The sequence below is a fragment of the Polyodon spathula genome, chromosome 15 (genome assembly GCF_017654505.1).
Source record: "Polyodon spathula isolate WHYD16114869_AA chromosome 15, ASM1765450v1, whole genome shotgun sequence".
Classification (NCBI taxonomy): domain Eukaryota; kingdom Metazoa; phylum Chordata; class Actinopteri; order Acipenseriformes; family Polyodontidae; genus Polyodon; species Polyodon spathula.
Window position 1 is genome coordinate 14,763,110 of NC_054548.1, and position 24,333 is coordinate 14,787,442.

Sequence of the window (24,333 nt, forward strand, 5' to 3'; positions counted from 1 at the left end):
AGAGATGTGAACTGCTCTTTCCTCGTGGTACTTTACATTGTCTCCTCAATAGTCCTTAATTATGCAGCCACAACCTGCATCATCTAGGGTTAAGCTTGGACCATCCACAAAGACATATTTAGTAAATCCTGGCTCGAGGGAATTGGTATCACTCCAAGACAGCCAGCAGTCAACCCACTGGGCAAATACTTCCCATTGAAAATCCACCTATTGTAGTTCTGTTTTCATTTTTACCCTCACCTTGTTTATTTTTGGGCACCCTTCTCATGACTCCAGCAAGGCAAGAGACCACCTAGTGAATCTGTGATGAAGTCTGGTAAACAGGCCATTCACATGAGCAGAAAGCGTAAGATTGCTGGGGAGGATCTCTCTGACTGCACCATCCTCTTTGGTTCATTTATACAAATTAATATTTCATTTCCAGTCTTTTTATAAACCGCTTTTTGTTTGAAATTGTGTTAAACATCCACCCTTGTTAGCACGCTTTGTTTAAAAAAAAAAAAAAAAAAACATTTGTATGTGACAAAAATACAGAAGTTCCATGAGGAATATCTTTAAATTGTCTCACTCAGTTCCACTTTAGGTTGAATCAAAATAGGTTTATGAATGCTTTTTTTGACCAATATGGAAGGCTTTTACCAATTCCTCTCTTGATCGTTTCAGCCTGACAGATAGTAAATAACAGTGCATGCTTTCACCATAGATACCGGCGAGAATGTAGCGAAGGTGACTCCCTCAATATTGGAACAAAATAAGAAAATCATGTTGATTCTAATCCTTCAAACGCCAGGCATATTTTTTTGGCCTGTCAGCTGGATTCTGTCTTTTAAAAAATCAGCAATAAGTCTTTAATTGTAGAAGAGTGTGAAAAGCAGCATTATTTGAAGGTTAAACATCCTTTTCTGCCACAGACAAAGAACGGATACCATTGCACCCCAGCCCAGGAGGAAACTATAGTCTGTGACTGAACTTAAAGAGTTCTTCATGTTAGAAACCCAAAATGCTGCTTAGAGCAGTTATGTACATCAGCTTACACAGCTTGGCTATTAATCAGACTTAATATATATGCACAATAATGAATTGTTAGTAGAAGATGGGGAAAGCATAAACACATTTATTATTATTTAAATTAAGACAACTTAGACACACCTCCTTCTTTCTCACACACAGAAATTGCTAAAACCTAATTAATTCAGGGATGCTAATTTAAAATCCCAGAGGGTGAAGCCTTTCAATACCATTTCATTTTGCCTATAGGGCACAGACAATGCACACAGAAGGCAGATCTAAAGGTCTGTATTACTATTGGAGCCAGGCGCTTCAGAATATTGCTCTGCGGGACTGAATGGTTTTAAATTTAGGTCAGTTCTCCAAAAGCAAAACTGATGTGGAAGTTAAATTGGCCTAACTAGGCTTCAGTAGCAGCAAAAGCATTTTCATAAAAAAATTATAAAAAAAGAAAAAAAAAATAACAAAGATTCCCCACACAAAGATACATCAGGTTTTTTATATCAGATATGTAGACAGTAAAAATAAATCTTAGTAATAAAATTTGAAAAGTCAAGAATGCAGCATTTATCATGTCATAATAACAAAATACAAGCATATCACATCATTGATATTCTTCCTTCCCCCACCACTATATCAGGAAAGAGTAGCCATGACCTGCATCCACTCTATCTAAATGACATAATAGGGGTTTTTTTTTACACCAAAATCTCAATGTCTAAAGAATTTCCAAAAGGATTTTTTTTACATATATGTAAAAATATATGACAAATAAATGGAGAGAAAAGTGCTTCCATATACCCTCAGATTCTGACAGTCATAAAACGAGATAAGCTTGAGTGCAGAGCCAACAGTTTTCCACAGACCTCCCAACCAGCTCTGACCCCTAACCTCGATCCTCCTCAGGCTGATCAGTAACTGTCAATAGTCACCCACAGCTGAATTGCCAATCCTAGTCACAGATAATCAATTATTTATGCTGCCCGTTTATTCATATGAATACACATCAAAAAGAATCCTTTGTGCAATTTATTCAGAGGGATTAAAACCTTCCCCCCATTTCCTATTTCTATGAGCAGTGAAATCCAATGATAAAAGTTTACTGTGATGTATTTGGGCTAAGATAAGAAATACTCAACAATATTAAAATCCAGCTAATAAGGGCTGGTATAAAGATGTCTCTAAAAAAAGTGACAATCCACCCTCAACCAGAAGGTACAAGCAGTTGAGGCATGAAATCACACACCAATCTAACTGACTTGAAGGGTAAAATTACTCCAGACAGTTCATATGGCATAGAGGATTATGAACATACAGCAGAACTGGAAGACAGGCTGAGTAATGCCCTGTGCCTCGCTGACACAGAATCCAGTGCTGCCTTATACCAAATTCAGGACCTGGATAAAAGAATAGCTTATGCAAACAAAACCCTTAGTGACATAGAGAAGTTTGAAGTGAGTGAATGAAACAGACTTGCCCTGCCTGTATCAGCATATAAGTTCATGTTGGGCACACATTTTACCCCTGATGTAATGGAGAACCTATGCAAAATGTTAGCAGTGTGAAGGAAATGGCACACAGCCTACCCACTCATAATCCTTGGAACAGGTATAACTAGGCTTTTCAATATTAATTGATAAAGCTTGTTAAATGTCGAATTCCCGCAAAATGAGAGTTCAACTGAAATAAATGTATATATGATATACGTCGGTAGAACCACTCACTAGTTTTCATTTTCGTACCAAAAATAACAATTTAGAAATCATCTATAGTTTGTTTAGTTTTTGTCTGTCCCGTCTCCGTTCCATTCTGAATGGCTAGGAGTCGCTGTCGATCGTCTCAGTGATCTGTTAGTATAGTTTCGCTGTCACTGTCATTTCACCCAGTTCTGACAGATCTAGATCTCGTTGACTGAAGCAGCGCCAGAATGTTCTCATTCGAAATGACTGTCAATCATCAAGACCTTTACCGACTGTGCGATTTCATTTGCCAGCTCAAAGCACCTACATTTGAAATTAAAAGGTTAAGGTGTAGGTAGGCTTTTGCTACACGGTGACAGTTACTAGTTTGATTTAAAAATGCGGCGCAAGAGGAAGATACCTAATGAGTATTGTGCACAATCCCCCGAGCGACGTCTCCACGGCAGGACGAAGCGGCCTGTCTCCCTTACCTTCCAGTGACTCCAGCTGTGCTGAAGAATAAGTGCAAGTTAGTTCTGTTCAACTATCTAATGTTTTGTTCTGTGGATATTATTTTTACTTGTAAATTTATGCTATAAAAGTCTGTGTAATACACTTTTATATGCTGCGTTTTCTACGGTTTGTTTTTGAGACATTTTTTGTCTCAGGATCTTTATCTTTACAAGTTATGCTCTGCTGTGACCAAACATTATTTCAATTAGAATGTTGGTAATGATGGTTGGCATGCTGAATATGATAAAAGGGCTTCTCTAAATGAGACAGGGTTTTTTTTTTTTTTTTTTTTTTTAAGTATAAAGGTCGATTTCACTCATCTGATTGAACTGAAAAATAAACATCTAAAAAAAAAAAAAAAACAACGGTAAACTCTTTCTAAAATAAACGTCGATTTGGTAAAAAAAAATTAAAATCGAACAGTAGCATGTTTTAACAAGAACATCATACAATATCCTAAAAAAATCCCGTCTTACTCAGGAAAAGATTGAGACATGAAACCCCCTCTGTACACTGCCCTGCCATATTCAAATGAGCACCCCCGAAAATAGTGGTATCATCCGAAATACCCACAGTACCTTCACACCCATGGTATAAATATGAGTCATGTGGAGCTCAGAATGGTATGCGGAGAGTAGGTGCATGTGATATTTCACCTTTTACACAAGGTCACGTAATTAGGCATTAGACTGAAGGAGAAGTGAAAGGCAGATAGAGAGCGTGGACTTTCCAATGGGTGTCTGCATGACATTATTGTAACGTATCATTAGGAACAACTGACCGGTGCACATTGTCGACATTTACCAACTGAAAGTAACTTAGCAAGTGCCATTACTACACATGAAATCACACCTCCACAACAGAATCTAGAGGGCATGTTCAATGAGTTGTATTGGGGGAAGCTGTGGTTTTGCTGGATTGACAAATTTATAGCTCAGGGGCAAAACCAGTATCTTTGTTTCTGTTTAATAAGATTAGCATACACACATACTCAGACACCTGATCACTGCATCTCCTGGAAGACAGTGCTTTGGAAGGCTCCAATGTTTTTAGACTCCATATAGACTAAACACAACAGAGAGTTATTGGCTTGCAAGCACAAGCATGTGAAGGCTTCTATTAGTAAAGAAGCATTTGAACAAAGAAAAAAGTGCTTTTTCTAAAAATGAAACCGTACAAAAACCGACACACAGCTTGAAAAGTCCAACTAACTTTGTTCATTTGAAGACTCCAACCCTCAAAGACGTGACAGTAAATTAAAACAATGTTACCTGAATTTACTATCGCTGTCACAGAGCTACAGTGTCCCGCAACCATGTTGAATTGGCATGCTGTAGTTAAAGAAAGCAAAACAAACATGAAAACAAAGCAGAGGATTTCATTTTTTTTTTTCAAAATGGCTTATTTTTCATTAAAACAAGAACAGTGAAAGGGTTATAGATTAATGTCTAGGTCTGTAAGAAGCAGAGAGGCTCCGAGGTTGCATTACGTCTCTGATTTATTGTGAAATCTCTATATACAAAGCTCCCGGCAGGTTTGTTTCAGGCACACATACTGTACTCGTAACTCTTTTCTGTCCATTTACCGAGTTCCAAATACAGTTGCCTTCATATAAACATCACACTTGCCTTACTCCCTTCTCCCTGTCTTCTTTCTCTTTGCTACTCCAGCTCAACCACTGCTCTGACCTGTAGGTACAATACAGCTTTACAAAAAAACCTTGGGCTTGCCATTAGTCTGATACCTTTTCAGTTAAATCTGATGTAATGTGGTATGCAGTGGTTGAGAAATGGAGCCAGACTCCCGACTGGGTTTGTCATTGATGTCTCTCCAGCCATTAGCCAGACACAGCTGAGCCACGTGTCACCGTGTCAGCATTCACGACCCTGTCACAAGAACCGCTGTCCCAGCGTTACAAGTTAATATGCTCTGTGTAGGTTGTCCCTTATTGTTAAAAGAGATGTTCTCGTTCAGTTTGGGAGAGAGACAGGTTTGGTTGCATAAACTGCAAATTGTTCAAATGAAATAGAACAGAAAAAATACAATACACAGCTTGAAATGTACAACTCGTTTTGTTCATTCAAAGACTCTTACAATTATAGTAAATTCATACTATTTGACCCTAATTTACTTATAGCTGTAAGAGAGCTGCAGTGTCCATGCAGTGGCTCTTACTGTCATCTCATGTTGTTTGGAAGAGAGGTGGTTCAGGCTGCTCAAACTGTAAAATTATTTCACTGTTATAGCATGCTAATACTTTTGTTGTGTAGTTCAAAAGCTGGGGATACTTCCTTTGAGAACCTGTGGCTTAGAGACTGGTATGTTAGGTTACATTGTTTTTGTATTTTTGCATAACTAACATGAGAACAAATCTCAGTAACTGTACAATGCAGTCATTTTATTTGCCTATACATTTTTTGTGCTTTTTTAAAAGGCGAAGACCAAAAAAACCCACAAAAATCACCAATGTAGATCAGTCAAGAGACTTGCGTTTGGTCCTGGGCAAATTGTCATCTGGACTACTGTTCACTAATGCTGTAAACAGAGGGCTGACATGTTTAAAGAGCTTCAAGCTAAGTCTGAGTTAAATTGCTTTCATTGGAGTTCACAGGCGGCTTTAACGTTCTAGTCGCCAGCCATAGATACATGTTAGATAGGCTAGATCAGTCAATGTGTCTTTAGAGAAGTAAGAACCAGAGCCATCGAGTGATTAAGTTTCCTTTTCTTTTGCTGGCAATAAACATACCATAAAGAGACTTTAGCTGTGGCAGGATACTAGAACTGAAAAACAGCACCTGCAAAAACGACAAAACACAGAACTGAAGAGATTGTAATAAGAACCACTCAATGACTGCAAACATCTTAACAGTGTAAGGGATATTTACTCTGAGGGTCGAATGCTTCTGCCAGTGTGTACAGTACTGATTAGTACTGATTAGTTTAAATTAACTTGACCGTTTCATTGAATATGCCTGGGACAGTGCCACACAGCACTGAAACGTGGCAGGTAGCAACAATAACATATCACAGAGAAAATGAAGGTATTATTGAGATTGCATTGAGCACCTATTGACAGATTATGACAGCTACCCCTGTGACGTGCAGAAACAGGTAGTTAAACGGCAACGCTTCAGGAAGCCTCCTTTAGGGTTCATTCAGAGGTCAGAGCCTGGATAAGGCCGTCTTCATAAGCTTAGTGGAAGAGCTGTCTTTCAACCATATGTTTAAGGATTATATGAAAGAAATTATTAAGACATCCTATGAGAAAGGTTCATCTATACACCAGCGCCTAGGAGTGTGACAGAAACAGCAATAAAAAGAAAATCCCAGTGTCACTTGAGAGGCCAGCATTTTATCATTTACAACAGATATCTACAAATTGAAAAAGAAAAAAAAATACCAGTAGGGATGAGCCAGGCTTTAATCTTGATTGCAGAAGAGCTTTACTTCTGACCTGCCTGTCAAGCAAACTTTTCAATGTGTTTAAGATAGAGATAAAGACCTTGCTGCAAATGTAACACTATTAGTCCACTTCTAGGATATGCAGAGGGTCAATATAATCTGATTTGTGTCCAAGAACAAACAAATCTTGTATTACACAAGGAATACTTTAGATGTTCTGATTGGGCAGGACACTCATTATAACAGATTAACTAATCTCTAATTGATGCCCAGGAGAAAGACTGATAAACCGTGTGTAAGGCAGACAGCCCCACAGTGCTGTAGGCAGAGAGAAGATACTAGCAGGATTACTGTACAATAGATGGGATTTACAGCTGAAAGGAAAAAAAAACTAAGACTGTTTGACACTGTCATTGGTTCCATCTGGTGGTCAAATATTGTAATTGTTCGGTAATTTATTATTAATAAAGCAACATGACTTTTTTCCCAAAAAATGTAGTAATCGATAATTTTTTTTTTTTTTTTTTATTGCCAATTTAGAATAGCCAATCATTTTTAAGGTTCAGCTCACCGCTACACACCCCCCCCCCCCCAACACATGTTTCCCTCCGAAGCGTGTGCCGTCAGCCGACCGCTTCTTTTCACACTGCAGACCCACCATGCAGCCACTCAGGAGCCCCCATTTAAGGCACATTTGTTTAGTTCGTTAACAAAGTCTCACAATGCAATTTTTAAATATAGTGCAGAAAATGTGCTGAATTTTAGAATTTCAATTCTAATTACTTCCAAATGAATTCTTTTAACACGGAAACTCTAAATATGATTACCTGTAAACTTGGAATTGTATTAAATTCCAGAAAAAGTACACATTTCAATTTCAATTTATTTTAATTTCTTGAACTAAATACAAAATAGTGTTGAAAGTAAAATTTCATCGGCTGGTTTTTCCATCGACTCCAATTAACTCTAATCTAGGACTACCTTCACTACATTCGGTAGTACAAGATTACTGCTAATCAAACCCAGGCAGTTGAACTTGATTAGTACAGGATCATTTTCCATATGAAACTACACACACATTTTCAACTATATGCAAATTGCCTTAACAATAGCAACTGTGTGATATAGGAAATATGCCCACTGTTGACATTTTGCCAATTGTTTCTTCAATTTTAATTTAATTGTCTTAACTAAGGTTCATCTTAAGAAAGTGGATGTTGACTGTTCTCATCCTAGCGGCTGTCACCTCTGGTCATTCTTTTGAAGTTTTGCAGGTCGTATCTGAACCTGCGGATAGTGGCGTTCATAGCAATCACAAACACTTTCCAATCATATCCATCTTCATTCAGCATGATCTCGGGGAACTGCTCTTTGAGGAACTCTGTGGAGTGATAAATAAAAATTAAAAAAAAATTATGAAAACCCAGAATCTAGGACACCACTATGGATTAAAGGAAGCTATTACAAGGTTTACCATTGTTCATTTTTATATTTTATAGGTGGAGCAGTGGTTTACCAGCTCAATATGACCAACACTCTCCAGTAGGGTTTCAAAACATTACATTTCTAAACAGACACTAAAAACAAAGTTCATTGAAAGACATTACAATACTTTTACTTTGGTGGTATGCCCATTTTATGCCAGACAAAATAAACCAAACCAATTACATTACCAGGCATAAATATATACTCACATCATATTTAGGTTGGTGTTCATAAACAACACCTGTAGTTCATATAAACACCACCTGGTGACATTTTGTTTGGTTACAACGTGGTTCCGAGAAAGGCTCTGGACTTCCTCTGTTATATATATAATTATAAATATAACACGTATATATAAAGCTATAATATGATGATATATATATATACTAAGTAATATATATATAGAGATATCTCATAAATAGAAAGCAAAACTGCTTCTATATTATAATTAAAGGGCTCTTTAATTACAAATGAAAGAAAACATTGAAAATATGCCACACTTCCAGACACATTAGGGTATACAACACTCTCTGGATTATTAGGGTTTGGCTCCAGGGCTCCAGTAAAATGTATGGGAAAAGGAGAGGTTAGTGTTGGAAAAACATAGAAGCACATCAAACAGTTAAACAAAGTGTAGTATTATTAATAGGGCAGTAGTAAAACATGGTGAAAACACAGGCAAGCATTAATTCTCATGGGAAACCATGATACATTGGAACATGGGAAAACTGCACAGTAATTAGAACATTTAATATAATTCAACTTCTTACACACACACACTCTTCTAATACTGAGCAACACCATGCAAGTCAATTGCCCACCAGTTTGCATCCAATTACACCCTCTATTGAAATTCAATGTGCACTGTTTTATTTCTTCCCAGAAAGAGGCTGAGCAGCAACTTGGTATCTTTGTGAGTTTCATTATAATAAAGTTAGATTATACTACAACTTGGAACAGATTTAGAACAAAACCAATTTCAATCTACAGCATGCAACATTACATTTTTATAAGAAATTTTCATCTCCTGTAAAACCACTCTGAAAGGAACATTTCAGAGCTACCAAGAACAGCACAATATTACTCCCCCCTCCTCACAATCTTGATTCATGCATATGCGAATAAAAGATTCATCCCCTTAATCAGCTCTACTAAAACAAGCTTTATAAAAGTGCTGAGGATACTCCCACAGCGCAATACAAAAACTGCTGCTCTTATCAGCTACCCGGGCCAGTGTAATCATTAGTTTAGTAACATTCTTAAGTGCTAGGAACACAGAGAAACATGAAGGGATTGTATTTTCAAAGCATTTACTCCAGCTTTTAATTAACTCAGATTTTTATTTTGAAAGGATAAAAACACCTGTTGATTTAGCAAAACTAGAACCAAACAAGCAATGCAGTCTGAGATCTATGAATGAGTTACTTGTTCTCATTAATAAAAGTTTTAAACACTACAGTAAACAGTCTGAAAACAGACCCCAAGTCTCCACAGAGGAGTGTTTAGCCATTGTAGTATTTATTTTTCTTTCCATAAATCTATGTGGTTTACAATGCCTAAACGTTTAATAATTGATGCTGCTTTTTATGCAATTTCATGAGAAATTCCATCTTTGAGATCTACCTACTTTTGTCAAGGTATGCCATTTTAGTGCCATTTACGCCATTTTTCAATTTTTTTTAATTAGCCTACTTAAATATTGGTATTTCATTATACAAGTCAGATCAAAAAAGCAGCAAAAATATAAAGAGCACAAAACATAAGTGTTCATGGAGCACTGCAGCTGTTTATGTCTGTCCTCACGAGTGTCATAATCATAGAATTTGATCAAAGTTTTCTGTTTATATAACTATAGAACAGAAAACACGTTGAAATTGAAATGAAACTGCTGCATTTGGAGAACTACTTTCCTTATATCAAGCTCTGCATCTGCTTAGCAACGCAACATTGAAAAGGAACGGTGCAATTCGCCAAACATTCTGTGATTGGATTGAATAAATGGTTTTGTACATAGATAGAGACAGCTCAAAATGAGCACTCTACTATAAAGTCAAAATTGTTTAATTCTGGTTAATCTTAGCAGTATGAAGTTTCTTATTTTAATGTGCCTTTTGTTTTTAAATACATAAGAGACACACACATTTTGACAGATATGACTTATTTTTATATACAGTATTACTGTGAAAAAAGTTTGCAGTGCAAATCCTCCAATCACGACGACGACAGTAAAATACCATCAGACTACAACTACCATACCAGAAAGAAGGGTTTGCTTCAGTTTCAGTATTTATAAAAAAATCAGCTTAGTGTGGTAGATCCCTGATCCGTAGAGACTCATGCAAAATTTTGGAAATATACAAATCTGTTATTTTTATATAAATCTTATATATATATATATATATATATATATATATATATATATATATATATATATATATATATATATATATTTTATATATCATTTTTTTGCCTGCTATAACCCAACTGCTTTCTCTTGTAGATCACCAGTCCTGGTGGCAGTGCTGTGTGGAGTGGTGTCGTGGCGCTATGCGAGAGTCCCCCGGAGATGTCTGCTGTTGGGTCAGAAGGTCGCTGCAGCAGAAGCAGCAGGTGCCCTTGGTCTCCGTGAGGAAGAGGAAGACTGAGAGGAATGTAGCTGTACAGACTCGGGAGTTGTGGAAGCAGAGGTTGGCCTCCGCTCCTGTAGAGCCTCTGCAAGGGTGGCAAAGTTGGCATCTAACCTGTCTGACATCCGTGACATGGTGGAGTCCAGCTGGACCAGGTCCCGATGAATGTCTGCGAGATGACTGCCAATATTGTGGAAACCAGTCTCCATGGCTCCCTTAAGTTCCTGCTGGAAAGACAACAATTCGTGGGATGAGATGCTCCACTCAGCTTCCTTTTGGCACTGCAGAGGATCCCTTTGGGGGCTGGCTTGGGTGGAGTGCCTAGGATGGCTAGCTGGATTTTCAGCAGGTTCCCTGCTAGGAAGAAACTCAGCATGGAAGCTCCCTGTTCCAAGCCTAACCCGCGGGGGGCCTGCTTCTCTTCCACCCCCCTCAGATATGGGAGATTGTACTTTTGGGACTGCTTTAGAACAGAGGAAAAAATGATTGATTGTAAGCTTATATAAATATGGCATTACTTTATAATTGCAATACCTTAATGGTAATACAGTGAAATTATAGCAACAGCAGCGAAGAACAGTTTCATGAATATCACTTTTTATTTTATTTATTGAAATAACTGTTCATTTCGAGACTTGTGCAAAGGACACATAATTTCAGACATGTTGATCACATTAGTACTGAGTAACCCTAACTCTAGTCACCTTTCTCATGGGACGTCATATTCCTCGCACCAGGACCTGATTGAAGCTTTAGTGGTGTCACACCTTGCCCTGTAAAAGAGGGCAAGGTTTCATTTAAAGGCAGACGGTGCACTTCTTTGCATGCTGCATGTTAGGGATGGGCAACTGCGGTTTAACAGGTACATTGAAACAACTACCTGCTTTAAGACCTGTATGAACGTTTACTCAGTCCAACTAAACAATAAGGAACACGGATATAACAAAGATTGAGACTGGAGTTGCCCATCCCTGCATGGGCTACACTGTGAAACGCAACTGTGAAAGGAAACTCACTTTGCAGCAGGTAAGGAGTAGTGTGTCCCTCTTCCATAGGTCTGTCCAATGATGAGGTAGACTGGTTCTCTGGGGAAAAAAAGAAAAAATTTACAAATGAACAATACAGCTGATTATTTTGTTTAGAAAACCACTCCTGTACACCTGGATTGCTACAGACCCTTGCCCCATGTTGTTATTCACAGTGATATTACAGGACACATTATAGGGGTTAATGATTATTTAAAAAGTGGGTCGAGGACCTGTACTGCCTAGCTACTTGTAGGGATCGCGAGTCACATGATCAACCTAGTTTGCACTTCTAATTCAGAGTGATGCCAAATCCATTCCAGTAGATAGGTCCTCATAAAGTGGCCAGGCAGTGTATAGCCACAAAATGCAGAACAGAACATCATTCTGCAAGTGCCACTGAATGGAAATAAATGTTACTTTTCATTTCAAGGTTCTCCACTGCTGTTTTATATGTACCTGTTTCATAATCAGAGGACAGTGACAGCACAGGGCTCATTCTGTAACCAGGCTGCTTCCCGGTTGAGAGGTGAACTGGTTGGTTAGTGTATTCACTGTCAAGTGCCACTCTTATTTTACCTATGAAGTGCAAAGACACATTTTCTAAGAGCAATACAAAAAATACACTGGCATAAAACTAGAAAGAAAGAACTTATTAAAGAGGATATTGAATGCTTGTTTGGAAATGACAGTTCTGTATACAAAGTAAAAGAGGAATACCTCCTGTAAGGATGTTGTGTGCCCAGCACGAAGACCTTTCTAAGCAATATGAGCAGCCCTCTGCAAAATACATTTCTGAAAATGTAATGGCTAATTTATACAGTCCACTAAATACAAGTACTTCCTAGTTAAACAATGTTCTTTTAGAAGACTTAGTTAGCCAACATTGGCAAAACCACTGTTAAAATATACACATCGAATATAGATGTGAGCCACTGTTTATACAGTGGTGTACGGCTGATTGTTTCAAATTCAGTATTTATTGGAGACTTTTTCACAGTCATCTACATAATTAAAATACAGTCAACATTAATACGATTTCAAGGAACCAGCAAAATCAGTAATTCTTATTATCAGGAGTCTAAGCCAAGTGTACACAGTCAGTTTTTACTGAAGTTACAGTTACACTGGAATCAAAGTAATCAGCACAGACAGGAAATGTGTGTTAAGTGAATTTGTATTAAAGAAGCATTTACAATAAGCAACTGCTAAATGTGGCCAGGCCTTGCTTGTTTGGATGAACGTACATAAAAATACAAACAAAAAAAAAAAAAAAAAAAATTATAGTTGATTTAATAACCAAAGTGATGGCATTTTGAATGGTAAATAAAAGTGAAATGTTCCTAATGTTATCAGAAACATATAAAAAGAAAATCCCCCCCGAAAAAACATTCATTAACAAAAAGATAGAACTATTGTACTCACCCTCAAGGGAGCTGAGCTGTACCTGAAGGGAGTCCACTCCTGTCCCTGTACTTCTGGCGAGATCAGGCATTATAGCGAGGACCCTCTCGTCCAGTCGGGAGAGGCGCGAGGAGGGCGATGGAGCCCCTCCAGTCCTCTTGTCTGCCTGGATCTTCGCTAGCCTCGTTCTCACCTTGCGACGAAGGTCATTCAGCTTCTTCTTTAAGTGCTTGGGCTCTCTTGCCATTCCTGACAGGGCACTGATTTTATCAGCGATTTCTTGCCACTTGCTTCTCCTGAGTGCAAGGGGATCCCTGTTTCCGGTCCGCCTGTGGAACATCGTCTCCACTTCTGTAAGGAGGATCTCGGTTTCATCACTGCTGAAGTTGGGCAGTCTGGTCCTGCTCAGCGTGAGTGTTGCCTCAGTACCTTCATTCATTTCCCTTTGAGTACTTTCGTCTTCTTTAAATAAAGACTGTTTGAACAACAGTGTAATGGCTTTTATGGCGTTATATGTGAATATTGGTGTAACCGTTTAATAGTCAAACATAATGAACAATACTGTACATTTTATTCATTAACTTTTAAATTATTTTTTTTAATTTAACTTTCGGGTAACATTATCTGGTTAATTTTAACGGTATGAAGTTTTTAAAATGTATTTATTTATTTATTTGTATTAGTGTAGCAGAAACTTAACGATCAATCAATAGGTAATTTACCAATCTAGTAGACATTCATAGTCACAGTAAATTTTAAAAGTAAACATGAAAACATGACAACTACATAAACCATCAAAAATGACATACCTTTCGACACTATATGAAAATGTACAGTAGTGTGAAAATAGTAGTGTGTATCCTTATATACAGTGCATTCAAACATTAAAACTTTTGCTTTTTCAAAGAGTTTAATGTAAAATTGTTGTCATTTATGTCCAATTAAAAAGAGTGGAGCTTGCAACAATTCACAGATTCAATGAGTTGAAAAGAGTAAAACGAAACAGGACAAGTTTGCCAGTCTCAGGAATTCCTGAGTGTTGCAGACTATTCATATTTAAGGAAAACAACAATAGTTTGTTAAAGCCTATTGCTTACACAAGACTGCACATTTAAAGACATGAATACATGGGCCAGCAGATTGCCCAGCCTCTTCAAATCTAGTTTTTCACCCAGAGACACTGTGGAACAAATGTTTAACAATAGAAAACCAACTGCAAAATAAACAAAGCAACATATACGCTTTACATACCATGCTGGTTGTTAGCGATGAGGAGTTGCTTTTTCTTCTAGTACTAAAGCTGTATCTGTTCTGCAATACTTGTGTGCTCAACAGTATGCATGGAGCTTCAGTCTGATTATCTGCTGGCACACAGGACAGAGAGAGAGAGAGAGAGAGAGAGAGAGAGAGAGAGAGAGAGAGAGAGAGAGAGAGAGAGAGAGAGAGAGAGAATGGAGCCAATTTTATAGCTTTTTCTCCAGAGTGTAATTTACACAATTTCGTCTGAAAGGATAAAAGCATCTGATAATGTTCCATAATCTGTGGGAAACAACTTTGAGATACTCTAGAGCCCTTAAATTGCAGTTCTGAGTTGTTCTGTAACTTTTAATGGGTATCTTTCGCCTTTGCAAAGAAAATGGTGTAAAAGAAGCTGGAGTAAAGAAAAAGCCTTTAGGGCATACTTTCAAAGCGTTCACTCCAGTCTTTAATTACCTTTATTTCTTTATTTAGAAATAAGGAGAGCACCCGCTAGTTACACAGAACATAAGAACTGTGAATTTTCTCCTTCAAGAAAAAAAGTTATGCTTAATTAAAGACATTGATAATATGGTCCATTTTGTGTCAAGATGGAGATGCTTACATTGACACTTCTATCCCTTTTCCACTGGCACTTCCTCATGGTATGGGTGGTTTTCTACTGGCTATTTGTGAAGCTGATTGAGAGCCAGACCGTGAAACTCTGGCCTCACAACATATCTGAATCTGACTCTGAGCCAAGGAGGACCAGGGGTAGGGTAAATGATTTTCACCATTACACTCGAGGAAGACAAACAACATGGCGTGCAACGAGTTGGAGGAGAAATAACTACATTTTAGATGTTTTCAGCAATATATACGAAGAACAAAAACAAAGAAAAACACAACTGTAACCTCTGGATCCATCATTGTCAACTCAACCTCCTAAGCCCAGCGCAGCTCAGCTGTACAGTGAAAAACAGGCATTAATGTTCTACTCCTGCTCTGTGGATAAACAGTCCGGGCTTCAGACTCCAGTCATGCACCATTCAAAACCATTGCAAAAAACAGTAATCTACATAATAAGATGCAGGGATATAAATAAGACTCCAATTGCACAGCAGTTTGATCCATTCATGGAATTACTATAAGTCTAATAAGACACACATGAGCTTGTTACTTACACACTGTGGCTACTCAAATGCATCTTGCACTCCACGCAGAGCGCCTTTCCTGAATGCGCCACTCAGGAGCTCCCTTGCCTTCACAATTTTGACACTCCAGGTTTCAATAGCATAGGTCTACTGCACATTAACAGTGCGTGGAAAAACCTCTTATAGTAAATGGTAATGTGATGTTGAGTACAATTCAGGCCAGCGGTTCACAATTCAGTGACCTCCAATAGCTCTGACAATCAGGTGTGTAAAAAACATGATCCACCTGGAAACCCGGCGCATGTTGTCAATGCAGACGCAAAGACGCTGATTCAGCTCCTTTATGTTAGACTTACTGCACCAGGTAACTAGGTTAAAGGTTCAAATCAGTGTAGTAAACGTGATCAAAAGATCATATGACTTTTCATGTTAAATTAATTTATGTCCAATTAATTCCAATGAATTAATTAAGTATGCCCTTTTAATTAAGTATGTTCTAGGCAAGAAAATTGTACTTTATCTTGTACATAGTCATATCCAATCCTGTAAGATACCAGACCCTCTATTAAGGATAGTCTTCTGGCATGTGTCATTCACACAAGCTGCTACCAGCTAACCAGTACAGTTGAAAACTGGTCAATGAACATCTTATCATGGATCTAAAACTGTAAATCCAATTCAGCTCTCAGCATAATGGATTCACAACGTCGTATTACCTAAGTCATATATACGAACTCACATATATATATATATATATATATATATATATATATATATATATATATATATATATATATATTAAAGGCACGTTACTTGGAAAATCAATTTCACTTTACATGAAAAACAAACCGCCCTGTTTAACTACGTTTAGGGCTGGGATTTAGTCTCGGTGGTCGCGAGTCTCACGGATTCCGTGATTTTTGTTCATGTCCGTGTGCTCATGTCCGTGATTTCCGTGATTTTTGCTCATGTCCGTGATTTCTGCTCATGTCCGTGACTTGAGATGTCAGTAAATTGTGTTCCATCTGTATGTGATTTTAGTAGAAAGTGTTGATATCACTGTGTAACTAATTTATTTTTTATTGTTTTGTTCCTGGGTAGTAAGTGTTATTTCCTAATTGCTTATGCCTCAAAAGTATAGAAAATGGCTATTATTCCCCACAAACTTTGCTTTTGTGACCAGGACAGTGATATTTCAAAATATCACTATTTCCAATGGGAAAACGGGCAAATGTGTGTCTTTTCGTTCACATAAAGCCAGAAAAAAAACAACATATGAATCCAAATTAACATGTATTTATACTAAAGTAATACAAAAATGACTACAAAAGATTTAGAAGTGAGTAGTTTTTCGAGATTTACGATTATACTGTATTTACAGCATAATCGTAAATCTCGAAAAACTTTAATAAATTAAAGTAAAACTTTAATAATAACGTCCTGAATATTTTGTTTCCACTTATTCCGTATAGAATCTGTTTGGAACCACCAGTGTGAAAAGATGGGGTTCATTTGAAGATAAGCCTGATAACCCTATGGCGTTTGACAGTCATACCGTTTGTTGTATTGTGTGTACGCATTTTTTTTTTTAACACAGTAAACTGAACTTCCAATGGATGAGTACATATTTGTTCCAATAGCAGGTCGTATAGTTCACCCTTTTCTTCATAAATGTTTATGTAGTGCAGTGCTACCCTATAAATTTTTTTTTAAGGAAGTGTGAACATTTAATTAACTCAACTATCTGCCATAAAATGATATCGTGCATGAAGCAAGGTTTGGAAAATGTAAGCATAATAACTGTTAACATGGTCTGCTCTATGAACAATTGCTGTATAAGTAATGTAAGGAAAATTATTTAAGACATGTTATTGATTTACCAGTGATACCTAGCTCATACTGTATTAAAGATGATATGAAGGTTGATTTGATCATTGACTTTTGAAATGCCCAGTCAGTTGTTTCCCACTATGTTGCTTTAACCAACCCACAGCTTGTTTTTATCACTTGTTAAGGTCATATATGTGTTTTTTTGTCAACCTCTCACAGCAAAAACGTTATCGTGGTAACGTTTTCACTAGAATCTGAAACTTATACCATCATAACGTATTTCAGCGTTTTTTGCTGCATCAACCACAATGCTTTGCGGGTAAAACCGTGATGTTTTCTAAACGTATATTCCCGTTGCATTTATACCTTGATGTTTTCTAAGCGTATATTCTAATTGTTGCATTTGTATCTATTATTTATTTGATTTAGAACGACCAATTTGTTTGCTTTTAAACTATTTAAATTATTACCAAAAATGACAATTCTATGTCCATTCATTTTAATTCTGTACATGGGCTTTTTATACAAGTGATAAAACATGCACTGCCTTTTTCCTTTATACATTTACACGAAACCTCGCTTAACACGTGTCAGCGCTGTACTTGCATCAAGAGCGCGTCTACTGATGGAAATAAAAATACGGGTAAAAACATATTCGGTTCAACAGAGACAGTCAGTAACTTAAAACACATAAACTAAGTGAATAAAAATACGTGCAACAACAAAACAGTATTTGGTTCAACAGAGACAGTCAGGAGCTTAAACACAATTAACCCTAAGTTAACCCTAATTAACCCTACCGCAATTCTTTTCAACGTCCCGCCGCAGAGCAAGCCATAGAATATTCATTTTTTGGTAAAAATATAAATGGTTTAAAAGCAAACAAATTGGTCGTTCTAAATCAAATAAATAATAGATAAAAATGCAACAATTAGAATATACGCTTAGAAAACATCAAGGTATAAATGCAACGGGAATATACGTTTAGAAAACATCACGGTTTTACTCGCAAAGCATTGTGGTTGATGCAGCAAAAAACGCTAAAATACGTTTTGTGGGTAACGTTTCAGATTCTAGTGAAAACGTTACCACGATAACGTTTTTGCTGTGAGATCGAGATCAGGTTGGTTTTGTGATTAGCGGTGTTCTGGGTACTGATTACGGCAAAAAGACATGTTAACTGAACATTCCTCAGAAGCTACAACTCAAATTAATATATTGTACCAGTACGGCTACTCACAAAGGGAGATTAATGACTGTCAAAATCAATCAAATTCACTTGATTATCTTACATTTACACACACACACACACACACACACACACACACACACGCACACACAAAATAAATAAATAAATAAATGCTAATTTTGAAACAAACAGTTATTGATAAACTGCTCCAGTAGGGATCAGTACACATTATTGGGGAGAAACCAAATGGGTGTAAAAATAAACTGGTAAAAAGGGGATGTGTGTCTGTTTAGTACAATTTCTCCAAAAGAAGAACGCATAACTTAGTTTATATTTTTCAATGCAATCACATTTATTGGCTTTTCTATGCACAATTACTAAGCAGCCAGTTACCTGGCAAATGGTTTAGAGAAGAATTTGAAATGGAATTTCACAAATGTTTACTAAAAAATAAATACAAGACAAAGTGTTGCACAGCTCAAAAATATACAAAGGCTTGGCATTAATGTAAACTTTGAAAACATTTTACAAAAGAAGCATCTTTGCAACAATTTAAAAAGTTCATATTTACAAATATTACAAAAATACAAAATTGATGCAAATCCATAAACCAGTAACTTTTCAGCCAGAATGAACTGGTTCTAGTACCAAAACAGTTACACTGTAACCTTCGCTTACTTTACTATTTCTTTTATTTTTACACAAGCAATCAAACCTTTAATTCTTACATCTGCACTCTTTTGACATCATTTGGCAAAAGCATGTAATGTACTCTTCCACCTTGCATACTCAAATATGAACTATGTCATTGAATGGAAAGTCTATCAGTCTGAAAGGAAATCCTATATAAATAACTTTAGGTACAGCAAGAAAAAAACTTCAAAAACTCATCTACATCAGTGCATATATATATATATATATATATATATATATATATATATATTATATATATATATATATAGTGCTGGAATGATAGTTCACAAACTTGTTTCCCATTGCGTACCCTGCTAAAATGATGGAAGTTACAACAGACCTAAGATAGCTTAAAATATATTGAAATGTTTCTTTAACTGTCTTGTACTTACATGATATGTGTAAGGCAGCATGACTGATTTTTCTGCCCCTTTTAAATGTATATTTTCTCGTTCCAAGGCTTTCATTAATTGAAAAAGTATAGCGCTGCTCCGGATGTGTCAGCACTATAGTGCTGTTAAATAGCAAATGTCATAGATAGACAATACCATGGCTATAGCAGTCTGGTCATTTTGATATAATCCACTCCTAAGTTACTAGTGAATTGTTGAATTTACAATATTTAAAAGCAAATACATTTGACCATAAAAATACTACTAGCAGTGCCCTGTGCTAAACTAGAACATATTGCATTACCAGCAGTGCTCTGTGCTAAACTAGAACATATTGCATTACCAGCAGTGCCCTGTGCTAAACTAGAACATATTGCATTACCAGCAGTGCCCTGTGCTAAACTAGAACATATTGCATTACCAGCAGTGCCCTGTGCTAAACTAGAACATGTTGCATTACCAGCAGTGCCCTGTGCTAAACTAGAACATATTGCATATGAGTTGATTTTTATATTGGCTGTGGGACATTGAAATCTAAATTGTAAGCAACACAAGTTTATCAACAGTAACGACTGAATAACACAATAAAGCAACCCTGTACATTTCAGAAAAATCAAGTAATGGGCACATAACTAGAGTTCAAATGACTGGATTAAATACTTATTAGCCAGTTTATTTCTGAACGATAATCAGTCAATTCTGTTTACTTATTTGTTTGATTGATATGTCCTCCGATATTGTTTTAGCTGGAGCTGGGTTTTGTTTTTTTAAATAAAGCTTTTATTATTAGATTTTTCATAAATACTCTCTTAACAAAATAAGTCTCTTGATAAAATATCTGATCATTAAAAATATTTTCAGTCTTACTAGGATTTAATATACCTGTTCATATGATGTGTGAGACTATGTAAACTCTTAAAACCTGGAATTTGTTTTAATAAAGTAGAAATCTAAATATATCTAAATCGAGGCCTTTGTTAAACCCTATATTGACAAAAGCTGTTTTCAACTAACAATTAAAAAAAAGACTTGACTGTTTCCTAAAAGCAACATTTAGCAATATAGGGTTACATTAAATTGTTTATTTTTTTATTTTTAAAATAACAACCACAGACGCTCTTATGCATTTTAAAAGTTCAATTATACTGTCTCCCTTTCACTAAATGTTTCAGTACTGCATACTGAATCCTTCCCCTGGCAGAGACTTAAAATCCCTCCTTCAAAATGACAGCTTTTTATAGTCGCAAAAGAGCGAGGGGCCTTCAAGGCCCATCTCTGAGGGAGCTTGGTTAGAACGGCAGATGCTTTACTATACAGGTATCTATTACTCACTGATATGAGGGGGAGGAGTTCACACCAATCCACACGTTGGGATTATCTTTTGTTTTTATTTTTCACTTTCCATTTCCAATACTTCATACTCACACCAATAAACACAAGCACAAAAGTCCCTTTCAACCACATTAATATCTCTTTCCTTCTCTTTATTCTCCAGCTCTTGAACTAGCCTTTGTGTACCAGTACTTCTTAGATTCCCTTTGTATAGACTTAACTCTGTCACTCACATAACGTAGCACAATTCTTTCCCCCAATGTTGCGCCCCACTTTCCTCTGCCCTCATGTTACAAAACCACCCCTAAAAAAGATTGTCCAGTGTAGTCACTAAACAGATAATCCCACTCTAGTTTACAATTTAAAAAAAAAACACTATCAAACACTTTTTTTTTTTTTTTTTTTTTTTTTTTTTTACAATTATTTATTTTACTGCTGTAAATATAATTTTGTATTAATTCTTTGAATAATGGAATTTAAATTTTGCTTTAAGAACTCAATTGGTTTTATTGCATGCTGTGGATGAACAGATTTGAAAATTATGAACAGACAGAACATTTGTTTGTCAGAGTTTGCTTCTAAAGAGCCATGGTTTTAATGAATGTGGCATATACTGGCTTCACAGCTTTCTCCTCCTTTAGCTTGCACAGTGTTATTTCTGCAGTTCTCTGACTGCTTATATATTTATCAATTTTCCTAGCTTAACATTATATTTACCAGAAAGCAAATAACACCAAACCTAAATTAACAGTGTGAACAATTGCAAAGGTATTCATAGAATACATTCTAATATTTGATAATAGTTCCCAACCACACACATGCTGTCAGTTACATTAAGTCAAGTAACAGTTGGCAGCAGTAAATTTCACGCTTAAAAGGTGAATTCAATTTTGTTAAGAAAATATTTAGGTACTTTTTGAACCTCTTAAAAAGGGACACTTTATATAATGTACATTTTCTAATATTTAATGTCTTAATATCCTAGTATGTGTATTCTGTGTGGCTCTCGGTTGCTGTTTTCACTCAGATCATTATTTGTCATGCATACAAACTATTTCAGCAAATTTTGTTTGGAGAAAGTGAGGTGGGAAAGCACATACATGAAGTACTTAAGAGAATCAATGAGTACTCAAATCTGTGCAACGCTGATATCCTTACCCAACCCACTTCTTGACAATCAGCCTTGAGGAATCTTTTTGGAAGCGATCGTTTCAGAATCTTTACTTAGTAAGCATGTCAAATAACAATCGAAGCGGAAATAGAGAATTATACATAACCCACATAATACGATATTAAAGAGGTAAGAAATGAATTTTTAGGAATATATTGACAATATCCCTTTAACTGTTGAAACACCAAGGAACATCAATGGTGTACTTTGATTTGTTATTGACATTTGTAAGATAAAAAAAGGAGGACAACCAAACCTTTTCACAAAAAGAAAGAAAAACACTACTTTCATTATCTACAGAAGGTTCTGTAACCTGCTCCTGTTGTGTGTACAACAATTCATGACAGAACAGAACCAACTAACCCTCAAAACCTAATTGGGTAAGTGTCAGTCTCAGACTATGACGATTCATCTAAATTGCAGGTTCAACTTTTTTTGTTTTTTTATATACAAGGGAAATTATCTTCAAATAAGATAATGACAGGAGTACCCATAACGAATGTATAGGTATCAAGTGCAAAGAACCCATAGGTTTGAAAACCTAATATCTTCAAATATACTGAATCATGTGTATTAATGTGAAAGGATGAAGGGTTGTGAATGCATGCAGTGTTAAGGACCAATAATTACAGTACAAAAAAAGTTGCAGTTTTTTTTTTCATTCTGGTACATATTTGTCAGATTTTCCACAAAGGCTACCAGGTTCTGTTCTTTAGATTAAGTATGGCTCCCTGTAAAAACATGTATATATGTCTCCTGATTTTAATATTAGGACTGCAATGATATTCTTTTAGACGTTAGAAAATTCTTTTTTACTTTCCTAACTTTAACAGGACCAACTTCTTTTTAAAAAAAAAAACAGTATTGCCAGTTGTTACAACTAATATTATAAGACAGGTCAGATTTTCCACCTGCATTTTTTTTTTTTTTTTTTTTAAAGTCAGCAATCAGTTACTTCATTAAAAAAAAAAAAACTTTTGGATGTCATACAGTTTAGTAACAAATTAGTAACACGTTTTTTTTTTTGTACACGTCTTTAAAATATGCACAATAGGTAGTCACAATTCTAAGGACAATTACCTCTTTCTCTGTCACAGGCAGTTAAAAAAAAATGTAGATATGGTAATATCTATCTATCTATCTATCTATCTATCTATCTATCTATGAGGAACTCTGAGAGGACCTGTCATCATGAGGACTACCATCTGAATTCTCTGTCTCTCCCTCAGAGATGGCCTGCATTGGCGTGGTGTACAGCCGGCTACGCATGCTGTAGCGACTGCTGTTAGCTGCTGGGGGCACTCGGGAACGGCCCTGCCTGGAGGAAGCAGACATGGGAAAGGTTTTGGGGGAGAATCCTTCTGCGTTCATTTTCGGTGATGGAGGGGGTGGCTGATCAGCTGTTGGCTGGGGCTGCTGGAGAGCAGAAAACTCCTCTGGGTGTTTGGGCACATCCATGCTCAGGTCGCCGGGGGACTTGGGTGCGATGGGGCTTTTCAGGATCTCTGTGGCCGACATCCTGTAGCTTGAGTCTGTGCGGCTGCCCTTCTTCAGCAGCAGCAGTTTGAACTCCTCGTTGGAGGTGCTGCTTTTTTTGGCACTCCTGTAAATGGGTCCTGGTGCTCTCTGGGAGGTGGTGGGGGTGCCTGGGGTAATGGGGGTAACTGGTGTTCCCGGTGAACTGGCCGATGAAGCACTCTGTCGGTTTCTGCCCATCTCTCCAGAGTCCTTCCTTCCCAGCACTTTTCTTTTGGATCTATAAAGAAAAACAATAAAATATATTCACCATAATTAACATATTAAAATGCATTGTTTTAAGTTGGTTCTCTGCAAGGCTACAACTAGACAAACAATTGTGAATAGCTTTGAAATGTAATTGATTTACACATGTCCAGTGGTTTATTCAGCTGTAGTAAATATGGCAAGTGCACAATTGAAGCACAATATACTTGACATGTTTACTACAACTGGATAATTCACTGTGCATATCCAAAGCTTACTATATTTTTACAGGGAGCTTTATTTAACTGTATATTCCATGTAACTATAAATAGTATTTTTTTTATGTAAACATCCAAAAGTTTCTAAAATAATGATACAACTAAAATGATTGCAATTAAATCAAATTTGAACTGCGTAAAAGGTTTAGTTAATGTACTGTATATATTTGCAGTTGACTGACTTAAATTGTGC

General features: G+C 36.6%; 1 protein-coding gene across 2 annotated transcripts in view; it reads right to left on the bottom strand.

Annotated features, from left to right (window-relative positions):
• Positions 1 to 19,521: 19,521 nt before the first annotated feature.
• The window catches only part of LOC121327921 (Nance-Horan syndrome protein-like), a 142,896-nt gene continuing 138,084 nt past the window's right edge, over positions 19,522 to 24,333 (bottom strand). For both annotated transcript variants that reach the window (XM_041272266.1, XM_041272267.1), the window contains exon 9: positions 19,522 to 23,896. In XM_041272266.1, coding sequence (XP_041128200.1) covers positions 23,302 to 23,896 — 595 coding nt within the window. In that variant the 3' untranslated portion in view covers positions 19,522 to 23,301. The remainder of the gene's footprint in view (positions 23,897 to 24,333) is intronic.